General features: G+C 38.3%; 1 protein-coding gene across 1 annotated transcript in view; it reads right to left on the bottom strand.

Moving 5' to 3' along the window:
• Nucleotides 1–26972, bottom strand: part of C5H8orf34 (chromosome 5 C8orf34 homolog) — a 215644-nt gene that overhangs the window by 113377 nt on the left and 75295 nt on the right. Inside the window, exons 4-7 of the mRNA XM_075213619.1 lie at nt 23659–23787; nt 21835–21863; nt 16850–17022; nt 2662–2828 (exon numbers count right to left, since the gene is read on the bottom strand). Coding sequence (XP_075069720.1) covers nt 2662–2828; nt 16850–17022; nt 21835–21863; nt 23659–23787 — 498 coding nt within the window. The remainder of the gene's footprint in view (nt 1–2661; nt 2829–16849; nt 17023–21834; nt 21864–23658; nt 23788–26972) is intronic.

Raw genomic sequence — 26972 nt, 5'->3', positions numbered from 1 at the left:
TAAAACTTTATGTATGAAGTATTTATACACACATTACAGTGAAAGTCCTGCAGGGTTCAGATTACAGTACAATTTTAAACACACTTGCAGATGGATTCTCAATAACATTTTAATTCACTTGGTATGTAATTTGCTTCAGGGAACTACTGATGAAGAGGAGGATGACTGTTACAATGTACATTAGATGTAGGGGATGTTCCCACGTGTCAAAGAAGACTAAAACGGCAGATGTCACAATGGAATAAAAACTATTGTCATTAAGTAGATTACTGGTATATGATACAACAAGGTAATATAAAAATAACAAAACAAAAAAATAAAAAATAAATTTCTTGAGCTATGAAAGCTAAAAATTTCAAACATAAAATAAAAAATTCCATCCTTCAGTTACCACACACCAGTTCAATAAAACTAGGTCACCCATTGTGTGTGACATTGAAGCACACACAAGTAAAAATACATGTATGTTACACAGAACTAAGGTCACCTCAAACTCCCCAAATGATGCCAGTCCCACAACACATCTCACACCACCTATGATTCAATCATCGCTACTCTGTGGGGACATCTGTGGTATCCCTATAGTGAACAGTGGATTTCATTTAAAGGGCAGATGTCTGAGGTTGCAATAATTTTGATGAACGCAAAGATCATTTTATTTTTCCATTTGTCACTATATTTTATCTACATAATGTCCGTAAAACAAAAATATTTTTATTTCAATATAGAATATAGAACACCCTATATGTCGCAAAAAACAATATAACATTCTAAAAAAAGGTGCTCACACATGCTGGGATTTGGTAGTCAGTCCATTCAGGCCATATTAGGCATAATTGTCCATAAATTATATCGGGCCTGATACATTAAGGAAAGTAAGGCAAAAAATTGAGTAAGTTTTCTCCTGGACAAAACCATGTTACAATGCAAGGGCTGCAAATCAGTTTATTATTTTGCACATAAGTTAAATACTGACTGTTTTTTCATCTAGCACACAAATACTTGATAGCTTTATTTGTACACTGAAATTTAAAGTTAATCTAGGACAGTGTTGGCTAACCTGTGGCACTCCAGGTGTTGTGAAACTACAAGTCCCAGCATACCCTTCCAGCAATAAGCTGCTACATATTGACAAGGCATGCTGGGGCTTGTAGTTTCACAACACCTGGAGTGCCACAGGTTAGAAAAAGAACATGCCCTATCCCAGCTATAAATCTGTCTCCACATTTTTAATTTACTTCCCCTCCAAAGCAACATTGTTTTGTCCAAGTGAAAAGTTACTCTTTTTTTTGCTTTATTTTCCTTAATAAATTAGGCCCACCATGTGTGGACCCAGAAAGACCACTGTTTCTGGTCTACATCTGACCTGTAACAAAATATAATTTGAGATGGACGTTAAACATGGTCAGATGATGACGGCACCTGACCGTATATATGGGGTCGTCATCTGACCGCACAAACAGCGCTGTTTTGGATCCAGGCGTTTAGCCTGCGAGACAAACAGCAAGATCTTTAATATTTGGAAGTTATGGCCGTCCGGCAGTTTGGTAACTTAGGAAATAATGAAGTTATTCCCTTTAAAACTGGCATGTAACCAAAATGTGAACCTTGGTCTGGCCATGGGGTCTCAATGGTATATTGAGGTGTAATCTCTTTTGAGATAGACAACAGCTACTTTTTTACTTCTAGGGTGTATTTGCAAAATGTTGTTGAAACTTTATTTACAGAAATAAGCACTATGGTGTATATATTGCAAAAATAGCAAGGAATGAATTTATAGATAGAGAAAGAGTCTGGATTTGTGTGACACAGGAGACCACATTCTTCCAGCATTTTGTCTCACACTGAAATAGTGTCCAATTGATTTCTATGGCCGATTTCCAAATGGAAAGCGCTAGGAAAATATTGCAGTACTCGGATCTATAATCTCTATGGTGAGCCACCAAAGATGTTCCACACAAGACCTCCTCTGTGCCACGTATTTCATTGTTGTCCATGTGACAAAATGACACCTGTAACAAGGACAGTCCCAATATTCCCTCAATTTCAGACATACACGAGGGAAGCATTTTAAGAGAAAATTAAAAAAAATACCTTTTATTTAATGAATGGGGTGGTCCGTAGACAGGACTCTGGTGGGACATTTTTAGTCAACTACCACAATATGTTCTACCTGAACCACAATCCTGCAAAAGTAGGTGATTTTACTGGGGTAGTTCCAAAACCTTGTATGGGAGAACCCCTATATATGTGTGTGACGTGTACAAATATACATTTACATAGAGAGAAATGTATTGCAGGGGTCGTGTCTGCACGTGTGCAAATAACTTTAACTGACTTTGCTACAAAAATATTAAATGAAAGTACTACAAAGTACTAATATTCCCTGAGGACATAGAACCAGATCTGTCAATCTAAGAAACATGCGCATTACAAAACCCTGAAGACAATTCACAACATGAGTTTGCTTCAGGAAACATTTGCAGCTTATAGTCCACAATTTACAACAAAGTGAAACATATACCTGGAAAAAAAAAAAATCAGACAGAAGGGATAAGACGACATCCTGTGACCCTACCTGTTCTGTACCTAGTTAACAAGAGAACGAATCTCATCTCCATCTAAGCACTCTATAAATAAGTGAGTGACCTCATAAATTACCGAGCAGTTCCATTGCATCATCCTCATTATCGATATCTTCCTCTGTGAGAGAGGCCGGAGTGCTGTGTATGGAGTCGAACGAGTCTTGGGAGAGCATGGCCGCCAGTAGCTTCTTGTGCTGCTGCTGCTGTTGCTTCAGACCTTTATTCTTTGGCTCCATCTTCAAGCTAGAAAAATAAATCAACATCAATCGTAATGCTTCAATTCAATTAAGAGTAATCACAACTTTGGAGAGAGCGGCAAACAAAAATAATTTGTATACAGTTTCACAATTTCTTAAAATCAAAAATTTGTTATAGTCCCGTATACTAATTGGAGGCAGACATTTTTTCAACAGAATTAATATTGAGCCTATCAATTCAATAGGAACTAGTGACATCACTGAGGCATTTATTCATTTCTTAAGTTCCCTGTTTCACTTTAATCAGGAGACTCTGGTCTGCTCTTTTCAGAGCTGATAGGGAGCCTCAGGGAGTGCGGGGGATGTAGTTCCACCACGTTCATGTCTGCACCATGGTTTCATAGCAATTGGACACCAAAAGGCATATTTAATAACAATGTACACATGGCTGCAGTAACTCACATCAACCACTCATACCAGTTCAAACCTATGGTGGTAAATGTATCAGTCTGTGAGTTTGAAAAGTGGAGATGTTGCCTATAGCAACCAATCAGATTCTAGTTATTATTTAGTACATTCTACAAAGTAATAGCTAGAAACTGATTGGCTGCTATAGGGTACATCTCCACTATTCAAACCCACCGGAGGCTCGCAGCTTGATACATTTACCCCATGGAGTTAATTTATGTTTTATTCCTATGGAATACAGCATTTTCTTGTAACACAGAATGATTACAGCACATCTGAAAATATTATCTTCCTATTATATAGAATTTTTTTGCTTCATCCAATTCAAAATGGTTATAATATTGCTTTGTTCATTTCTTATTAATTATTTCTAAAGTGTAATATAGAAGTAGAGATATAACTTACTGCATTCAATAACTTGCAACAGTTAAATTGCAGCTCAGTTAACTTTTAATATAAATCTTAAGAAATGAAACCAAATGTAAATCTTTCTTATGCAACTGATGAACACAAAGTTCTTGGATAAAGGTCGGATGTAAGATGTCTGTGAACGTCTTACATTCAGGGGGCTACTTATCGCAGTGATAGAAAATCTTCTTTCATCCGATTTATGTAGAAAACGTGACCGGACAGCCGAGATGCTCTGCTCCCTGGTGACATTAATAAAGCATTTTTTCTGGTGGTAAACCCAGCTATTGAAACCCTGAGATGACGATAGGAGAACAGCCTATCTTGTAAACTTCAGACCTCACTCATTCGCCATACCATAAAGTCACCTGACACTTGTTACCCCTTCTCACAGGCCTTCTGACTTGTCAGAGTTGATTCACATCCTTTTGGCTGCCACCCTTGTTAGATTGTGTAGATTGTGCTGTTCTGGGCCCTCTTAGTGGGCTCCTGCAAGACCCCAGTTTGAAGTAGGTCCTTTGTCACTTGCTTTCTACCTTGATTGTTATGTTGTTGTTAACGTATTGTTATTGTATTGTACTGTTGTTTTTGTGCTCTTCAGCACTTTTAGTTTAGTCTGTAAAGTGATAGTTAGCAGTTAGGCGTGGGCAGACAGGTTAGCATAGGATTTAGACATTTTAAGCATAGCATAGATGGCAGGATGTATGTGTGCGCTTCTTAAAGGTACACAGGGGACGGTATTGTAAGACAGAGTGGGTAGGTATCGCAGAAACATAGTAGTGGAAACTGAAGCCTGCGAAGAAGTGGATGCCATTCCCTGGACAGACGCTTAGCTTGGTGAGTATTGTTGGTTAGGGATGCATATCAACTTGCGGCCCTCATTCAGTTGTGAGGAAGGATGTTTAGGTGGTACTCACCTGTGGTTCCTCTAGATGCTACCACTAAAGAGAGGTCTTTGGGTGAAAGACAGCTTTTATCGTACACGCCCACCCTATCATACACCCCCACCCTATCGTACACGCCCACCCTATCATACACCCCCACCCTATCTGTACACCATTTAATTTGTGTTTCTTCTGCTGTTGTAGACTTTGTTCCGCAAGTTTGAGGCAGATTCAAGCAGGAGTCAATGATACTGTGGGGTCAGCACCGCTGTTGCTCTTACGCTGCAAACCCAGACATCTTGTTCCACAAATCCATGAGCTTTGGTGGAAAACAAAGCACACCTGTGCAAATCGAGTCACACAGCACCACCAAAAAGAAATTTTGTGCTGTGTCAAATACCTTCAATAAAATGTCTATCACTAAACTAAACTATCAATAGATCAATACTATAAACTGCTGTAGAACACCAATATATTACTACTATAGAATCTTCCATCACTGCTAGTGAATACTAATATATTACTACTAGAGAATCCTTACTCACCACTATAGAATACTACATGAAATATTCTATCACAGCTATAGAATACTATTATATTACTACTATGGAATATTCAATTACTGCTGTAGAATACTGAAATACTACTACTGTAGAATCTTCAATTAGTGCTATAGCATACTAATATATTACTATTATAGAATCTTCAATTACTGCTGTACAATACTAATATATTACTACTAAAAAATTCTACTCACTGCTACAAAATACTACTAATATAGAATCTTCCATCACAGCTATAGAATACTAATATATTATTATTGTTATACAATATTCCATCACTGCTATAAAATATTGATATACTATTACTATAGAATCTTCAAATACTGCTATATAATACTAATATATTACTACTAGAAAATTCTTATTGCTATAGAATATTAATATATTACTACTAGAGAATTTTCTATCATGGCTATAGAAAACTATTACATTACCACTATAGAATCTTCAATCACAGCTGAAGAATACGAATATATTACTGCTATAGAATCTTCCATCACTGCTATGGAATACGGATATATTACTACTATAGAATCTTCAATTACTGCTGTAGAATACTAATATATCACTACTATAGAATCATCTATCACTGCTATAGAATAATGATATATAACTACTGTAGAATCTTCAATTACTGCTTCAGCATACTAATATATTACTACTAGAAAATTCTCTCTTACTGCTATAGAATACTAATATATTACTACTAGAGAATCATCAATTACTACTGTAGAATACGAATATATCACTGCTATAGAATCTTCCATCACTGCTATAAAATACTGATATATTACTACCGTAGAAACTTCCACTACAGCTATAGTATACTAATATATTACTTCTATAGAATCTTCAATTACTGCTGTAGAATACGAATATATCACAACTATAGAATCTTCCATCACTGCTATAGAATACTAAAATATTACTACTAGAAAATTCATATTGCTATAGAATATTAATATATTACTGCTATAGAATCTTCCATCACTGCTATGGAATACGGATATATTACTACTATAGTATCTTCAATTACTGCTGTAGTATAATGATATATAACTACTGAAGAATTTCCAATTTATGCTATAGCATACTAATATATTACTACTAGAAAATTATCTCTCACTGCTATAGAATACTAATACATTACTACTAGAGAATCTTCAACTACTGCTGTAGAATACAAATATATCACTAATTATAGAATCTTCCATCACTGCTATAGAATACTGATATATTACTACTGTAGAATCTTCAATTACTGCTATAGAATACGAATATATTACTATTATTAGAATCTTCAATTACTGTTATAGAATAATACTACTACTAGATAATTTTCTATCACTGCTACAAAGTACTAATATACTACTACTATATAATCTTCTATCAGTGCTATAGAAAACTAATACATTACTACTATAAAATCTTCCATCACTGGTACAGAATACTTATATAGTACTATTAGAGCATTTTCTATCACTGCTACAGAATACTAATATATTACTACTATAAAATCTTCTATCACAGCTATAGAATACAATTATATTATGGGCAGCACGGTGGCTCAGTGGTTAGTACTCCAGCCTCACAGCACTGGGGTTTCCTCCTGGTGCTCCGGATTCCTCCCACATGCCAAAAAAATACTGGTAGGTTAATTGGCTGCTATCAAATTGACCCTAGTCTCTCTCTCTGTGTATGTTAGAGAATATAGACTGTAAGCTCCAATGGGGCAGGGACTGATGTGAGTGCATTCTCTGTACAGCGCTGCAGAATTAGTGGCGCTATATAAATAGCTGCTAATGAGGATGACATTACTACTGTGAGGATACCACCCTTAGCTGGGATGGCAGTTACCCTCTGTGGCATTCAATTCACTCAGGTAGACCAGAATATATCCAAAATAAGACTTTATTACGATAGCACAACACCACAAGACGTTCACAAGTTACAGGGTAAATGGTAGAATGTTTCCTCCAGCAGCCTCCTGCAGTCAGCACTCCAAAGTAATAATCTTGGTCTCTTTCAAAGTCTTATCCTCCCGCAATATTACCACTACCGAATAGCAAAACAGTTACGGTGTCGCCCAGCCTGGGTTACCAGCTCACACCGACCCTTTCCTGGTAGGGTTCCCTCCAGCGGCACCACGATGCCTGGACCTTTTCGCTGTCTTGTACACCAGGAACCTCCAAGCTAGAATAGCTCCCTTGGCATTCTGCTCTCCCTATATTCTTCCCTGTACACACAGGAAGTAGGGTCAAATGTCTCAAACCTCCCCCTTACAGCAGGGGTCTCTCAGTGGACACTTTAGCTGCTAGACATACTGTCCCTGTTACCTTGATTATACAATAGAATGGCTTGAGTCAATTAGATATTTTGGCTGAATACACTAAACATGGGGTTACAATATTACAGCAGGGAATGACACTGTACGCTTACATGAAACAATAAGACTTTTGTCACATTGTATCAGCAGTGTTATGCCATCTGAATCTGTGATACATTTTGATACATTTATATTGATACATTTTCCAATGCTATTTCACCCAATATATTACTGTGGAGGCACATTGCATATCATTTAGAAGTTCTAACCTCATTACCACTCAGATTACCTGTAGACCTAGCTAATTAACATGGGATGCCAGCTAGTTAACTCAGACATTGTTCTGATTACAAGCCAAATCTAAGCTGCACCTCATAACAATGGACATTTGAGACAAATGGTAATTACATTAGCTAACACCAGCAAAATGACTGCTGCTGTCCTGTTATTTTCACACAGTATGACAACATTCTTTATATTTATACTACATACAATGTTGCAGGTAATAGCAAGGGCAAAATGTACCCAATAACATGAAATAATAATACCCATAATACACCGATGCTCTAGTGTGTATACTAAGACTGGGCCAAGGATTAAAAAGTACATTAAACCGTGAGAAACGAGTGATGAATACAATGTTCTCAGTCCAGTAGCACCCCGTTTCCTCACAACTACTATAGTATATATCAATGCTACAGAATACTAATTGTAGCATGCGCACACTACAGCTGAAACACAGGCAAACAACTTCTGGCTTTTACTTAGTTTTATTGTCAAAATAGTAAAGGTTTTTGACACCAAACAGATTCCACACAACAGATTCCACACACTTTCCTGCGCCCTTAACCACTCGCTAGACAAAGACCAGCCAGTTTCCCCAGCATTAGTCTCACTGAATAGTGAAACAGACAGGCTTTTATACATGACACTCCTCCCACAGCCCTAGCTTGATGGGCAGGTGACACACCTTCTCTTTAAGAGGGCGCTCCCATCAGCTGCTCTGACCAGGCCCACTCTAATCTGTGGTGGGAAAAGACATGCAAACCATGAAAGTTAAACCAAAGTTTAAACTATTGTTCGTCACACATGTCTTCAACCTGTTTATCTTTAATCTAGGTGCATTACTGCACAAATGTTTTACGCTGCTAAGCTTGCCTGCTTTCTCTGCATATTGCCAGCTAAATGCCTTCCTTTGTTACATAATATATTAATACATAGAATACTAATGTATTACTACTATATAATATTACATCACTGTTACATGACTGTATAAAAAAGAAAAATGTCATACCTAAAACATTAATACATAAGAGCCACAGCAATTAAAATTTGCGAACTGTATCAAAATCCTTATAATACATGTAGAAAATTGTTTTATTTTCATTATTCTGCCATTGATCTGTAGAAAGATGAATATCTCCATTGAGGTTTATGTAACGTGCACCAACAACTGAATAACTGAAAAGTCATTTCCAAGAGAGATGTAAACTGTAGAATGGTCTTACTCTGTAACAGTCAGTCTGCTGGATTATTCCTCTAACATCAATCTTAAATAAAGGCACAGGTTATACTTTTAGTAAAACATATCACACAGCAATGAGAGATTATTAAATTATAACCCCCATCATGCTCTGACAGCTATGGTTCAAAGTGCCTGCCACTGACATATATGCTAAATAAAATTAATTTTGTTTAAAAATATTAATTCAAGGAGACACCTAAATACAATTCATAAATCAAGAAATAATGTTTCTTCTTTTCCAAGCCAAAATTTTAAATGATATCCTTTTAACGCATGTACACAATAAGAGTAAATATGAGCAGTAGAATGTGACACACTTAGGAGCATATTCAATTAGGTTTGGTAAACGCGATTATGTACGGCTGCACAAGTCCCGTTACCGCAACACCGCAGATTTCTGTGTGCACCCCATAGGGTTTTGCGAAGGGAAATCAGCGATGTTGCTGTACCGTACTGTCACTTTGCACGCGCAGCCGCTATCACCAAACCTAATTGAATATGCCACTTGATGTTTATATTTCCCAATTGACTATTGCAATCATTTGCACAGATTGTTTTTAAAAAATATTAAATACAGTTTTTCACGTTTCATGAAACACTGAAGCGAAAATGAGGCTTTGTGCAACATATTTCCTTTCTTTTTTTCTTTTTAAACCAATCAGATTGTGGTTTGGTTTGGTCAGACAGGTCCAAAAGTCTTTCAGCAAATGAACACAGCAGCGCATATTGTCACATGATCTTTTGGATCTGTGCAGTTTGGTATTCCGTTGCGTAGAAAAATTGCCCATAGATCTACCTATTTAAGATCAGGCTAAACAAATGAATCATCATGTGTAATCTGCTAACCGTATTACTACGCTTCAGAAATAAGGCAGATACACTGCAGAATACACTTTTTTCCGTTTTGGGGTTTTATACCGCCGTACAAGAATATGCAAAAGCGCCTAAGTCACAATATGCAATTTGCAAAGGCTACACGATAAGCCATATATAATGTGTTTTTGGGTGTGTACTTTATGTTAGAGGTTAAATCTGTGTTGTGTATTTTGATGAAGAGTGTGATCTTTGGAAAATTTGAACTGAAACACATAAGGTTGTGTGAATTTGTTTCAGAAATAATATAAAACAATTTCAATCTTTAATTTTGTATAATCATTTTAGTGGTCCATACAGTGAAGTTTGTAACAACCTGTTCAACTTAAGATCCTCACTAAAGGCCCCCTGGGTTGAAAGAAAAGGAGAGTTCTTTATAAAAACAGCAGTAATATTGTGGAAGGCATCCCCACAGGAACTCATATTAGCAGTCACTGTAAGTAGACTGGAGAAAGAACTGGGCATCTCCCTAGCAAAGCAAAGTATTTGTAAGTATACGTGACAGTATGCTGACCTTGTATGAAGTTGTTCTTTATGATACAAGTCAACTTAATGGATATATGGTTTTTCAACCTAAAACTATGTGAGTGTATAACTATATAGTTTTGTATATTTCTCCAGTTTCTCTTGATAAAGAAATAAATCAAGTTTTAGAAATTGCATCTATCTATTGTAAATCAGTTCTTTCTGTATGAATTTAACTGTAAAAACATTCTGAGACATTTTCTCTGTTCCAAACCCTCCTCTCAAAAAAGCAAAACCTATTAATCCAAGTCCCACTATTTACTATGCTTCTGTTCCCAAACTTTATGTCCAGTATTGGAAAACTGCAGTTACCAAAGCTCAGAATGTCGGCGAGTTTCATCATTTCCTGAGAATCCTGGGCCTACTGATATAGAGGTTCCAGGATATAAAGCACCGTAACATAACCCTTGCTTTACGCCAGCAGATAAATGAATCACCCATTAATAAAGAACAGTAACCCTACAAATGGTACTAAATTTATCCTCAAGGTACTGCTCCACCTGATATATATGTAAAAGAGTTAATTAAATAAAACACACAAACAACCTTCCTTATTAATAAAGTACATAAAAACTATTATCAATGACCCTTCTTCAATCTGTCTGTAATCAACTGATGCTGATGGTCCTCACAGCCAATAGTGAACACATCACTTCATTTATTTTTAAGGTGAATGAACCATTCAATTTATAATCATTGTCTAAATTCCCTAACATACACACACAGACCGAGAGAGACTACGGTCAATTTAATAGCAGCCAATTAACATACTAGTATGTTTTTGGAGTGTGTGAGGAAACCGGGGCACCCAGAGTAAACCCACGCAAACATGGGAAACACATAGAAACTTCACATAGATAAGGTCAGGTTTGGGAATCGAACTCATGACCCAAGTGCTGTGAGGAAGCAGTGCTAACCACTAAGCCGCCATGCTGCCATATGTTGAAGGTGAGGTTATGGGGGGGGGGTCAGGTGCCTTTTATTTTACAAAAAACAAAACGAAAACACAGCAGTAAATGTTAGAATAGGAGCGCTACGCTCTGTTTCCATGGCATCCCTGTAATCCCAGCTGGTCTAGTGTACAGGAAGTGGGACAGAACGCCTAGCGTCCTAAATGCGCTACTGCGCATACCTGAAGATCGGCTTTGAGAAGTTACTTCCATTAGACTTTGTAAGATGATGGACGCAGTATTTGCTAACTGCGTACCGTTATAAAGAAAAAGCCCTCAAACCATCTAGTTAAGTGACCGGAGGCTCCCGTGATAATATAGGAAGTCTGACCACCACAATATAAACCTGCATGGACGTGCAGTGTGTAAACCTGCCTCCATCTGCATACAAGAGTGTACCTGTACATACAACTGTCTAAAGGAAACCATCCTCTGCTACATACACATGTGTGCATTGCTTGCTGCTGCTTTACTACAACTGCTATATACAAATGTGAGTACCTGCATCTGTTACCAAGTTCAATAAACAGCAACCTGTTTAAGTTAAAAGTGTTTGTGGCTTCACATCCACCTAACTCCGCTGACGCCTTTTACAACATCAAAGGTATAACAAAGTAAAATGTATATATTTTTTTTTAAAAAGTACTAGAGTAATTTTGCTAAAACTGATTAACAAAGAGTTAGAAGCCCCAAAAGAAGCGAGTGGGATAAATAAATGTTTAACAAGGTATATTAGGTACCAGGGAATAATTTATTCATACATAGGATTCTCTTCACTATGTTATCCACAGAAATAGGTTTGAATTAAAAATACACATAAGGTGCACAGGCGGTATTGGATAGTAAACGGTAAATTTCAATTTGTTTGCATTACTCTACATAATAATATCAAAATACTGAACATGCGTTACGGTGCTTATTTAGAGTTGGCTGTACGTCAGTTTTTGTGGTACACATATACACATTTCTATACTGTGCATGTGTCCCAAAATGCAACCGTATTTAGATTTGTGTCCCCTTATTGCTGTAGCAGCAGAATGGAGATGGTCAATCATAAGGCATGTTTGCCCAGTCTCCAGAACAGATGTATCTATATACATATTTAGGAATGCTTCATACAATATATATAACTTGCAAATCTTTGGCGAACACTATCTATCCTTCAGCTCTGCAAGGTCCAATGTTGTCCTAATGCCCCACTCCAGACATTTATTTTCATAATATCCACACAAAAAGTTTATTAAAAATACACTGTATGATGTCTAAATAATGCCAGTACCGATTAGCCAGTGTGCACCCATTTTCTTCACCCCTATCCTCTTCTTCCAGTCTCCTCACCTGGGGTTTTAACCACAATTAATGCCCTCACTCCTAGCTATTGTTATAGCTCTCAGGTTACATTGTCTTTGCAACACAAAGGTCTCTTTACAATCAGTCAATAACATGTACAGTTATTCAATAAAAATATCAATAAATAATTTATGCAGCATAATAAATTATCATTTTGATCATAAATGCACACTGGACAAAAATCATGACCACTTTTACTGCAAAGTCATCTGAAAACTTCTATTATACTATATACATTGTTTAAAGTAACTTTATACTGAAAAGTGATATGTTTGTATAATTATTCTTCCACTGTATTGCCCCAGATTGCATTCAATCCAAACATGCTCTCCAACAAGACATTTTCATCCCATGGCACCGATTGGATTACCATAGTAAATTGTTATTACATTGTAGGAATGGTACTGTTCCACTGGGCTGATTCATGCAATGATAATTCATTTCACGTGAGGGAAAACATTGCACAAATATAATAGACTATGGGCTAGATTTACTAAACTGCGGGTTTAAAGAATTGGAGATGTTGCCTATAGCAACCAATCAGATTCTAGCTTTCATTTTGTAGAATGCACTAAATAAATGATAGATAGAATCTGATTGGTTGCTATAGGCAACATCTCCAGTTTTTCCAAACCCGCCAATTAGTAAATATACCCCTATGACTCTTTCTGCTTGTTCTATACTTTCTATGGGAAATTAACGGGCACAAAAAATACATTTTTTGTTCATGATAGTTCAAAAAAGATGAACAATAGAATTGTGTGAAGCTAAAATGTATCACTTTTTTCACAAAACTGGAATCTTTATTGGCCCCATAGATGGAAATGAGGGTCACAGGTAGGGTAATATGCAGCACGGTGGTGTAGTGGTTAGTACTTCTGCCTCACAACACTGGGGTCAGGAGTTTAATTTCCAACCATGGCCTTATCTGTGTGGAGTTTGTATGTTCTCCCAGTGTGTGCGTGGGTTTCCTCCCACACTCCAAAAAATACTGATAGGTTAATTGGCTGCTATTAAATTGACCTTAGTCTTTCTTGGTCTGTGTGTGTGTGTGTGTGTGTGTGTGTGTCACGGAATTTAGACTGTAAGCTCCTATGGGGCAGGAACTGATGTGAGTGAATTCTCTGTACAGCGCTGCGGAATTAATGGCGCTATATAAAATAATGGATGATGATGATGAGGAGGAATATGGTTTGGGTACAAAATCCCGACAGAAGAAATACAGACACTTGTCCTGCTGGCATGAAAATGCTATGAGAATGCCGACAATCACAATGCCGACATTAGATGAGCAATGCCTGCAGCTATACATTTAATGTCGGCATTTTCCGAGTGAAGGTCAAATGGAAATGTCGGCATTTACCATGCCAGCATTGTCATGTCAGCGGAATAAGTGTCAGGATTTCTTCTATCGGAAATTTGACCACCACAGGCTGGTGGCTAAATAAAGTCTACTTAATGTTATATGTTGTGGCAGAAAGATATCCAGACTGAAGACACTAATAATCATAATAACTAATGTATTATGTAGTCATAAAGCGTACATGAAGTGCCATGTGGGTATAGATGGTCAGTCTCCCTGTTTTCCCTGCACATCATGAACACGGTCTACCAGAAGCAACATATGCGAGTTGCTTGTAATCATGATCAATAGTGAAGGCAGCTAGTCAAAGTGTTCTTGGAGCGGAAAGACCTGTAATTCCTTTCACTGAAGACCCAAATCCCAAAAGAAATAGCATTTCCCTCACAAATTATAAGATAGATCAGCATCAATGACAGACTGCAGATCAAACACTGGGGATTTTCTTCAGAACATAAGGATTTTTGATTAGAAAAAAAAGCAGTTGATTAGATGCCAGGAGTCACATTCATTATCACAGAATTCATTAACAGAAAGACGGGAAACAAATCATTACAGTGCATATACCATCATGTCACTGATCAAAGATAAACATTGTTAAAAGAAAATGGTGTCTAGACTCCAGGAAGTTATCTGGGGTTACAGGTATGGTACTGTACATTGCTTGGCTCTAATTAATAGATGGGTAACACATAATAAAGTTAATGTCATGTGTATTTACTTAGACACAAAGGGGGGTATTTAATTGTTAGCGAGATCCCCGGAAAACGAGCGCTCGGAAAATATTAGCGTTAATACGGTAATTACTCGCTGAATTTCATCTCGCAGCTCCCTGCTCCCTGAGCTGCGAGATGAAATTCAGCGAGTAAACTACCGTATTAACGGTATTTACACGCATATTACCGTATTAACGCTAATATTTTTCGAGCGCTCGTTTTTCCGGGGATCTCGCTAACAATTGAATACCCCCCAAAGTTTAAAGACAAATGGGGAGTATAGAGGCTGAAGAGACCAGGGGGGGGCTTGAGAGGCCAGGGGGGGGGGGCTTGAGAGACCAGAGGGAGGGGCTTAAGAGACCAGGGGGGAGGGGAGAGAACAGAGGAAGGGGGGAGAGGTGCTCCAGAGCAGGAAATATGAGAGGCAAATTCACTACCTTACTCTTCAATTTGTCTATTATCCCACAGGATTGTAAGCTTGTGAGCTGGGCCTTCTTACCTGTCTGTCTGTCTGCATTACCCAGTATTGTTTATTACTGTTTCTCCCCAATTGTAAAGCGCTACAGAAGTTGCTGGAGCTATATAAATAAATGTTTATGATGATGATGAATGATGAGTTTTATAGCAAAGACAGTTTTCCTTGTGGACTCAAGTCAATAAACACAGCAAACCTAGCAGCCTCTACAACTTATTCACAATTATTTTTAACAGCATTACACTATGAATATTTTATGAAATCCAGGAACTTGTTGATGTTTGCTTTATGCTTAGTCTGCCATCGATCTGTATTAATAGGGTTGTTAGAATTTAATTTAAAATTGTGTCAACAGGTCTTTCCATTAAAGCCAGATTACGATGTTTGCCTTGTTTTTGGAGGCCTGAATGGAATATTAAATGCTCCCTTGGGTCAATTTTCAAAGTGAGAGCGGGCAGTTGTGACTATTTGATGTATGACTGTATTTTGTTTTTCATAATATCCTTTCAAAAATCCTTTCAAAGGCATAGAGGCAGGGGACAGCATAACATAGCACATAATACCCAATAATGACCAATGTTCTCCTACCAAGCACATGGCATTCTACTAGTCAGCAAAGTAACCCACCGTTCTCCGGCACAGCCAATGGCCTCCCACTCATCATACCCAGTATGACTGCCTTCTGTAGTCATTACTTAGTAGATGAATCCTCATATTCATAGCTTAAGTATATTACTATATAGAAAAATATAGCTTACTTTGGCTTGGAATATGGTTAGATTCCTAAGCTAAGACTAGAAGGATTAACGTTCTAGGTGGGTGTAGTACCTATTAACGGTACTCACTACCCCGCCACAGAAGACAACGACATGAGGAGTCCGATTCAATAGTACACCGACCTGCCCAAAAAACTACTTACCGGAAAGCAGATTACTTCATATCATGACTCAGTGTTAGGGGTATTAGGATTAGGATTAGGGTTAACCCTAACCCTAACCTTAACCGCTAAAATAATATTTACATGACATAAATGACAGGCGGGTCCGTCCATCACCGCTTTAAGTCAAGTCGCGGGTGGTGATGACGTCATTTTCTCCAGTCGGAAACAGAGCGAGTCGTGATATGAAGTAATCTGCATTCCGGTAAGTAGATTTTTTGCAGGTCGGTGTACTATTGAATCAGACTCCTCATGTCGTTGTCTTCTCTGGCGGGGTAGTCATGTACCGTGAAACCGACTACCACCGGTTCTAGGTAATGTATGCTACACACATACTCACCATTTCCAGCCAATGCCAGCTAAATGTGTTGCAGTTTGCCTGTCCGCATCCCCCACTGCCAGTCCCATGACACTTACCATGTAAAACTTACAATGATGGTGTCTTCACATCCTTCCAGAAACTCCATATCACATATATGCTGTCATGAGGTTCCGGGTCAATTAGCACAATATCATAATGCTGAATGACTGTGGAAACCACCAGACATCATCTGAGTGACGTGGAGACACCATAAACAGGTCTCTATTGGGATGTTCTGGGACTGTTCTGTGCTATGAGTGCTGAGCGAGTCTGGCACTACGACCCTATGACGACATAGATGATGTCTAAAACTAGCGGGTAAATGTTATTTAAATACGTTACCCACCTCCCAGCAGGACTGCCGCTGCCTCCATCTCCTTCTCGCTGTTCATTTTTATTTCTTGGTACAGGAGGTTGTATCATTTCAGCAGCCAAAGGGTCAATGTCATGGTCTTCACGTCCAACCCATTCTCCAATCACACAGGGTCTTAGAAGGGAGGAGTTAAATGCCCGTGTGTCCTAATGGGAAAAAAGTCACGGGCAAAAGAAATGAGTCTATATATATTCAAAGCCTGCAAACCCTATTCAAGTAAAAGTTGAATCAGAAGGAAATCATTACAAAATGTTTGTTAAATGGACAGTATGACTTTTAAAGTAAAACTGCTTAAAATTTGTAACCACATAAGAGAGTGTTTGTGAGAGAAGTGTCAGATCAGAACGCAGCATTTGGTGAAAGGTGTATATAGCTGATAAGTTTACAGAGTGGCTGACGTTAAGAAAAATAGAAACATATTATTTGATGTCAGGTCCACCCAGGCCCGTTTTGTATGTGTTGATTTTTTGCTTAGTTTTGGGGAGGGTTCTAATTGTTTTCTTTTTTTTTTTTTTTTTTTTTTAACAATAGCAACATCATCTGTCCCATGTATTTTTTAATTATTTAACTGTACGAGTCCGTGCTACAACTATTCCACAAATCTATCTTCCTTTTAGCAAAGAAGGTCTTCTTTATGTTACTTTGAAGTCTTCCTCCCTCCAATTTCACAATGTCCATTGTTCTGGAAAGCCTCTTATTTTTAAAAACATGGCCGTCCTGAACTCTTGTAATACTTTTGCTATATTTGAGCGCTTCTATCATATCACCTCGGTCCCGTCTCTCCTCTAAGCTGTTCCTATCTAGCTCTTGAAGTGTTCCCTGATAACTTTTGCTACACAGCCCATGTTCCTTCTCTAAAGTTTTTCTAATTTTTCCCATGTCTTGTTAGAGATAGAGCCTTCAGAACTACACATAGTACAGTGTTTTCCCCCCAGAACATGTTACCAGCCAGATGGCATCAAAAAGTAGCCGGGTGGGGACCTTTGCCCAAATTAAATGTTGAAATTCTGACCTTATATTAATTTAACCTCTAGATTAACATTTTATATATTCTTCTCTTCTTCTTATAGGCCCAGTCATCTGCAGTGTTTTCATAATCAAAGTCTGTAGGATCTGGTCCCTCTAATGAAATCCTCCTCAGATTAGTGTGCTCTGCTTCATGCGATTCCTTAAACAGGCTTTAATTCATTTTAGAGTAGAAAATTCTGTGCCCAGATACTGCAAAACTGCTATTTGGACACCAATAATTTCTTAAGTACCCAGATACTGAACAAATGCTATTTAGGCACCAATATTTTTTTTAAGTGCCCAGATAATGCACAAATACTGGCTATACACAATAGACCCCCAAGTAAGAATTGTCTTTATGGTTTACCAGCAAGTGAACTGCTGGCAAACACGCGCTTTCTTTTATACAGGTGCCCTCCCCCTCTCCCCTGAAGTTTGACACCCTCCCGTGACGCAAAATTGACAAGCCACCTGTGTTTGACACCTACCGCACGCCCCCAGGTTCACCATATTCACCGCCCCACTCAGGTTCCCATATTTACCCCCGAGTGCACCGCTACTTTCGGTCGCATCACATGAGTGCCGGACGGAAAGGGTCACTGCTTGTTGGTCGGCTTGTCACAGTGAGTAGTGAGTTTCTGGTGTCGACCGGCAGGGTATTTTTGCCGGGTGGAAAGCCCAGCAAATAAAGCGTGGGGAGAACACTGCAGGTAAGGTTCTACCAGTGACCTATAAAGTGGCAATAAAACATTCCTCTCTCTGCTACTAATGCCTCTTACCCTATAAGCCCAAGTATTCTGGCTTTTTGTGCTGCTCACTTAAAGCCATGTCATCTTAAACCATAACTCCAAAGCATTTTTCCTCTGTTGTTGATATTACATCGCCATTCATTCTGTAGTCTACTTTCAGCCTGTCTCAAGTGCTCTATTTTTCATTTTAATGTAAAATATTCTACACTTTAATCCATTCCTCTAATTTCTCTAGATCGCTACACATTTATTTTACCCCATAAGGCCATCTATCATGTTCCAAATTTTTGTATCATCTGCAAAAAATCATACCTTCCCCTGCAGATCACAATGATGTCACTAATGTATACATTGAACAAAAATCAGTCCCTTAAGTACTCCTAGGACCGAGGCCTTAAGTACCCCCAGGACCGAGGCCTTAAGTACCCCCGGGACCGAGGCCTTAAGTACCCCCGGGACAGAGGCCTTAAGTACCCCCGGGACAGAGGCCTTAAGTACCCCCGGGACCGAGGCCTTAAGTACTCCTAGGACCGAGGCCTTTAGTACTCCTGGGACCGAGGCCTTAAGTACTCCTGGGACCGAGGCCTTAAGTACTCCTGGGACCGAGGCCTTAAGTACTCCTGGGACCGAGGCCTTAAGTACTCCTGGGACCGAGGCCTTAAGTACTCCTGGGACCGAGGCCTTAAGTACTCCTGGGACTAAGGCCTTAAGTACTCCTAGGACTAAGGCCTTAAGTACTCCTAGGACAGAGGCCTTAAGTACTCCTAGGACTGAGGCCTTAAGTACTCCTGGGATAGAGGCCTAAAGTACTCCTGGGACCGAGGCCTTAAGTACTCCTGGGACTGAGGCCTTAAGTACTCCTAGGACAGAGGCCTTAAGTACTCCTAGGACCGAGGCCTTAAGTACTCCTAGGACTGAGGCCTTAAAGGTTATCAGCCAGTCATCTAAGATTACAAAACTGACTACAACACTGTCTCCTGTCTTTTAGCCAAAACTTTATCCATTTCACTATGTTTGAGTTGGTTATTTTCTGAATTTACTGTGGGATACTGTATCAAATATGTTGAAAACAAATAAATGATATCAGTGATGGGCAACAGGCACCCCTAGGGCCACATGTAGTCCTACGAACCTTCACCTATGGCCCCAGCTCTTTCCTGGTTTATTGTCAGATTTGATTGTTATAACTTGTAACACTTGTTTAAAATGTCTTCTGATGTGTTATTACAGATAGGTGTCTGAATAAATGTAATAACTTCTCACTGAGGGTACTGGGCGGCCCTTTTGAACGTTAGAGGACTGCAGCATGTGGCCCCTGAAGCATTCCAGGTGTCTATTGCTGATCTATATCCACTGATCCACAATGAGCTATGATTGATGTTACATATTACATATTATACATAATATAATATTACATTATACGATTTGTGTGACATGATTTTTCTAACAGTAAATCCATGAAGCTTTGGTTGCCTCTAAATAAATAGTCACAATTCCTTTTTTAATGGATTCCAATATTTTCTCTATATTAAATGTGAAACTCACATTGCTACAGTTAATGTATTTCTCAATACTACCCTATTGTGTAAGGGAACATTCTCCAATAACCAGGAATAATACCTCTTAGGTATTTGGTTAATGATGCTATAACCATTACTCTTAGTTTGTTTATCATTCTAGGATCTACATCCTCATAATCCGTAGACGTATCTACTTTTAATTTTGAGAGTTCAAACAACACCTTTCGTGTACTAAATATATTTGATTCTACAGTACAATAAGCCACATATTATCCCCATCTAGTGCAGTTGATCCCTTGGAATCTTCAACAGTTTATATAAAGCAACTATATATATATTTAGGCATTGTCTCCTTCAACGTATTCGTCCACTTCAGTCTTTCGCCTTAGTATTCACTTTTGTTTGTTCTCTCACAAATGTATTCAAAGAATGTTTTGTCGCCTTTTTTTTACTTTGAGGTGTTAGGAATGCTTACAAGAAATCCCCTTAATGCATTCGATGGCTCCAGCATAAGCATTTAAGCAAAACCCCGGGCTGCAGAGGATAGTATGAAAGAGTGTGGTGGCGAAACTATACATTGTAGCTGCAAATACAGCTTAAACAGAAAGTGCTTAAAGTGCTTTGCTTAGAAATGAAACAACTTTCAAATAAGCATTTTCCTTTTGTGCACCGTAAAATTTCAATAAAGTAAATATACTTGGGATAAATACTGTATAATAATAAAAAAAATATATATTACAGCAGATTATGAAACTGAACCTAGTACTAAAATCCCTTTAGAATGCTGCACCCTCATATTGTTTAGGGACTGTCCCAATCACGGCCACCAAGAGGAATTTCAGGCCCCGGTGTAGCATCCTCTTGGGGCCCCTTCCAGGGCGTGGCCACACCAGGATGGTAGCTCCTCCCATTATACAGACAGGCCTGGGCCCCAATATTTTGTACCTGCTGCACCACCCCTACACCTCTTGGCACCCCTGGTGCCAATAACAAAGCATGTCTTCTCTATTAAATACATATTTTAAAAGTTACATTTTACACATAGGGCTAGATTTACTAAACTGTGGGTTTTGAAAAAGTGGAGATGTTGCCTATAGCAACCAATCAGATTCTAGCTGTCATTTATTTAGTGCACTCTACAAAATGACAGCTAGAATCTGATTGGTTGCTATAGGCAACATCTCCACTTTTTCAAACCCGCAGCTTAGTAAATATACCCCATAGTCTTACTGGTTATCACGTTGTTATTTAACTTGACAACTAATGCAAGTCAATTGCACTAAATTACTTAAGATAAACTAAGTTTTGGGATATTAGACCCAGTAAAAATATGTGTTAACCATAGCCCCATCTGTATCTTCAATTTCCTGTTTGTGTTAGGATTGCAGCTATTGTGTGTTAGCATTTTTACTTGTAACACTCTTTTCCTGTTTTTGGGGGTTTAAAGATTCCAACAGATAAATCTGATCAAATAAAGACGTTTTCAGCTAACAACCAAACCTAACACTAGGACATTCTGCGATTCATCCAGGAACAACATTAGCTAGAATATGAGCTCCAAAATATTTTGTTATTTCCATTACAATACATGCAATATGTGCTTGTGTTTTACATTTGTTTGTAGTGTTAAGTAACTTATTATTTCACTACTAAATCATTGACTGGAATGTTTTAATATTACCTGTTCCAATTCATCTGTAACAGCAATACCTATAAAAAAATAAATATAAGAAAAACATATAAAACATAATAAACTTTGTCACATGTTTGGGGTACATAAATGACAGACTAATGTAAATTGCTAGTAATATAACACACAAGTAATGGTAATATATCCTGTACATAATATCTGTATTAACTTCTTATTTCATTGATTCAGTGTTCATTATAAAAGTTTGTGTATAAGTAGGAATAATGCACCCCTACTATAAATTATTACAGATATGTCACCTAGGATTTCTGTGTGCTGTATGATAACACTACAGCCTTGGGCTTTTATATGGCCTTTGAACTCCTCAGTGACTCCCAATATCACTTTAGTTTGCAGAAGTGAGTGAGTTCAATTCCCGACCATGGCCTTATCTGTGTGGAGTTTGTATGTTCTCCCTGTGTTTGCGTGGGTTTCCTCCTGGTGCTCCGATTTCCTCCCACACTCCAAAAACATACTAGTAGGTTAATTGGCTGTTATCAAAAATTGACCCTAGGCTCTCTCTCTCTCTCTCTCTCTCTGTGTAATTTAGGGAATTTAGACTGTAAGCTCCAATGGGTGATTGAATGGTGGACTGATGTGAATGACTTCTCTCTACAGCGCTGAGGAATCAGTGGCGCTATATAAATAAAAATGATGATGATGATGATGAGGATATAGAACCACACTGTGAAAAATTTAATATAAAAACAGCGACACTTACAAATATCTCAGACAGAAAATATATATTGTGGAAAAATACTCTATAATTAATAGATTTCCTCATCACAAAAAATAAGATTTCAATTAAATTATAGTTTAGTATCTTAAAGTAAATGTAAAAAAATAGGTATACCCAATTTACTAGAAGGGGCTATTTCCACTATATCTTCTTATAAAGGATTAGTAACCATATAGAAACATGTCACTTTGCACGGGGAACATATATCTGCCATGTTCCGATCTGTCTCATACGGTTTGGGTGACATCTCTGGGTTTCCGGTTGTCCTGTCTTGCACCTCATAACCTGTGATCAGACACATTGTTTTACCTTACCGACTGAATCTAGTCTGTACCTTTCCCCCATCACTTACAAGCTTTACCTCCTGGTAGCACCAGCAGCAGCAGACTCCGATGACCTGCCTGTTGGCTATATATCGTATTATATAACTTATCATTGCGATAAGAAAAGATAATTAACGTGAAGAAAATGCAATCCTTTATAAGTAGACCCCTGTATCAGCAGGGCTTCCTTATCAATGCAATAGTCAAAAGGGAGGAGAGATGGTTAAACATTAAATAAATGTAGGCATTCCCTTTAGTACACCAATAAATATAGACTCAGCACCCATCTAAGAATGTGAAAATGTCCCTATCTGGTCCTATTCACATCCTTAGCTGAGCGCTGAATCTCCATTTATTGATATTATATGAAATAAGACATTTTACGGTCATGAGATTCTGTTGTATTTTTATGTATATTTATCCTGTACTAATCCTTCTATGTTCATATCTATCCTGTTTGAAGTCCCTTTAATACACTATTGCAATATGTTTCATCTAAACAGAGTAATAATTTATGAATAATTTGGTATACTAATCTTTGGGAGAAAGGAGTGCACTTTTTACCACCTAGTTATTGGCTATTTTTGTTTCCTTCCAATAGGGTCGGTCGGTTTTTATGAATATTGTACCTGGTCTAGGGATGAAATGGATGAGCATAATGTTAATTTTCACAATTATGTAGAAAAAGTCAACAATGGACAGATTTTGAATAAGTAAATACAAGTTTGTAATAAGTGCTTTAGAATTTCTTACTGCGCGACAGATTTTCCAGAGCTTTCCCCAACTTTTTGCTTTCTTGAAGGATGTGATTTAGCTCATCAAAATCTTGACTTTCAGGTTTCGTCCGCCAATCCCAATTAGGGTGTTCAATTGACCTGGGCACTGAGAAACGGTAAAAACAAATTGGCATCAATCGAACGTTCCCTGAAAATAAAATTTAAACACACATCAATGGAAATCATATCACTAATACAATATTTTGTTGTATTCCAGAACATAAGTGCTCCCATGTAGGAGGGATGCGTTCTTCAAAAGTCAATGCTTGGTAAAGACAAGCAAATAGTCTAACAATGACCATGCAATCTGCTCCCCCCCCCCCCCCCCCCAAGTCCCTTTCGCGACAAAACAAGAGTTTCATTGTAGAAAGGGATTTTGACAGACGATCTCCCAGCTAGTAAGTACCAAATAGCTGCGATCAGTGCAGGGGCAAATGCAGGATTTGCAGAGGGGGTTTCCAAACCACGCCACCAGTGGGCATGACCAGCATGCATGGGGGCATGGCTATAATTTTAGACAGTGCTTGGCTGCTCTCCAACTCTTCCTATCCCCATAATATACATGAGCAATGCTGCGTGCACTACTGTTAGGTGCGCACAGCTCTCCCTTTTCAAGCAGAGCCGTGTGAAGTGGGGGCAGTGTCCAGCCACCTCAATTATACAGTGCCCCAGGCTTGGTGGGGGGGGGGTTTCCAGACACTAGGTAACCCCCCCCCCCTCGGTTTGCCTATGCAGCGGTGACACATATAAGAACCACCGCACACTGCCCACCAATGTTAAATTGGCCTCTAAGGTTGTAAACTCCATTAGGGCAGGGATTTGTGTGAATGATTGAAAACATTCACTATAAAGCACAGAGTAATATGTGGGTGCCATACAAACAACAGTTAATATAAAGAGTATATTTCCCCATGGAGTTTGTTATAACAGGTCTATTGTAGTCACTCTAACTCTTGGGAGCAATCACAGTATTAAATGGAAGCGATGTTGCTGAAAAAATATCAATGCTGACTATGGATTGTATTGATGTGGATACCTGAAGGTGAATGTCAGTTTAACTTTGATAAGAATGTTTATGACTATAACTAATTACTAAATGCAGGTTCAGTCCATGGACAGCCTGCTAGAAACTAGAATACTCTTATCAGTGTGTTCCTCGTATTACACAACAAACCGTTCTCTCCTATAAATATATTAATGATCTGCATCACCAGGAACATGATAATCTCAGTGGAAACCACTTCACTGCATAGCTAATTCCGTTACTGGAAGCTTCATGTGGGTGCAAACCAGGTACACTTCTCTAAGTCGCAGAATGTGGTCACTGATTGTAGAGTCCATAGCAAATACAGTATCCCTTGTAACATTCCATGACCGATGATCAGCTACTTACAATAATTATATGCATTAAAAGATAACTCATGGATACGATGAATGTGCAACACTAAATAAATGGAACACAATTATTAAATACTATTTTAAAGGGGGTGTGCATCCCTTTAAGGTTATGGTCAGATAGGGATTTCTAAAACATTGATTAGAATAGATTTAGAAAATGAAGACATGCGGGCGTTTCTTTACTCCATTTCATTCATTCAATGTTTTGTTATTGGCACAAGTAGCAAAGTATAATATTGCAGACTATGTTTAAAGAATTGCAGCACTATAATTGCAGCACTGTGAATTGCAGTGTGTAGGAGCCAGGGCCATCTTAACAACATTACGGGCCCCCGGGCAAAGCAGTGCACCAGGGGCCCATATATATATATATATATATATATATATATATATATATATATATATATATATATATATATATATCACTTTTTTTCAAATCCCCCATGACTTACCTTTCAATCGCCCTGTTCTTCGAGTCCGGTCCTCTTCATCGCTGTTCAGCGCTCCTCCGTGCTGTGCTCGCAGTGAATGTCGGGCGTGATGATGTCATCACACCCGACATTCACTGCGAGCGCAGCACAGAAGAGGGAACCAGGAGGGAGCCGGATCGTATCCTGACCTAAACGGTCAGGTGACCGCAAAAGGTAAGTTGCCTCGGGGCCCCTTGTCCGCTGGGCCCCCAGGCACCTGCCCATCGTGCCCAGTCGGAAAGACGGCCCTGGTAGGAGCTCACTACAAACATGTATTATTCACTTCTATAAAGCAGACACAAATGAAACTTTGCATAATGGTCCTTAAATGCACATTACAGTGAATGATTAACTATTCTGAAGATAATAAAGGTGCTGTATGTTTATTTATTTTTTTCAGACAGTAGATTGTAGGTTTCAGTTACAGACTGATTAATTTACTGAAAGCATCTGTGTCATAATTTGACCACTGGGTGGCACTGTTCTGTTGCTGTCTAAAGAGCCCTAAGGGGGGTATTCAATTAGGTTTCCGGTCCGCGTTACCGTGGAACCTGCGCAGTATTGCCAGTAATACGGTACCGCAATAACGCAGATTTTTCTATGCAACCCTATGGGGTGCGCACAAAAATCCACGCTATTGCGGTACCGTGAATTTACTTCACGCCCCGTTTCGGCGCGTTCCCTCGGACCGGAAACCTAATTGAATATGCCCCTAAGTGTCTTATTCTACATTGGCTTCGGAAATAGATGTAACACTGGTGGAACTTTGGCAAAAAAACATTATTTCCAAGATTCACTGGCATTTTTCAAGCTATCACCAATATATACATATTTACTGTATAAATAATAAAATAATTTTCATGCACCATGTTTTCATTACAAATCAGCTGTCAACAGTGCATATTGGTATATTTTTTACAATATATTTTATAAATGTTTGTGTTACGAACAGGTGTATGTCACATTTTTATGTTTTCAGATAACAAGGATGGCACAAAATTAATGTATTGCACATGTCACAGCTATTATTTTTTTTTTCCTTTCAAGCAATCACAAGAGATAACTCCTGGAAGTGACAGGTTCCTTTATGGGTTTGTCGGATTGAGGGTTGTATCCGGAGTCAAAAGAAACAGCAGTCTCACAATATACAGGAGATTAGAAGTGTCAAGTACCATCACGTCTGTTTCTATCCTCCGAAAATAAATAATGCGCAGTTGTCATGATAGATTATTAAATAATAAGATATAGAAATATGAGATAACCTCTTATTTTAAGATTACTGCAGGGGCTAGAAAATGTTGTGTATTCAGCGCATAATGTAAAGACAGATTTGTTTACTCTATAACCACTATACACGTTACCCTATTTTCTTAGTCCACACAGAAATGTTAGAATTGCCTATATTTTTATGCAATTATGCTTA

Source organism: Mixophyes fleayi, chromosome 5, assembly GCF_038048845.1.
Source record: "Mixophyes fleayi isolate aMixFle1 chromosome 5, aMixFle1.hap1, whole genome shotgun sequence".
NCBI lineage: Eukaryota > Metazoa > Chordata > Amphibia > Anura > Limnodynastidae > Mixophyes > Mixophyes fleayi.
This window is presented reverse-complemented; position numbering and strand designations above follow the sequence as displayed.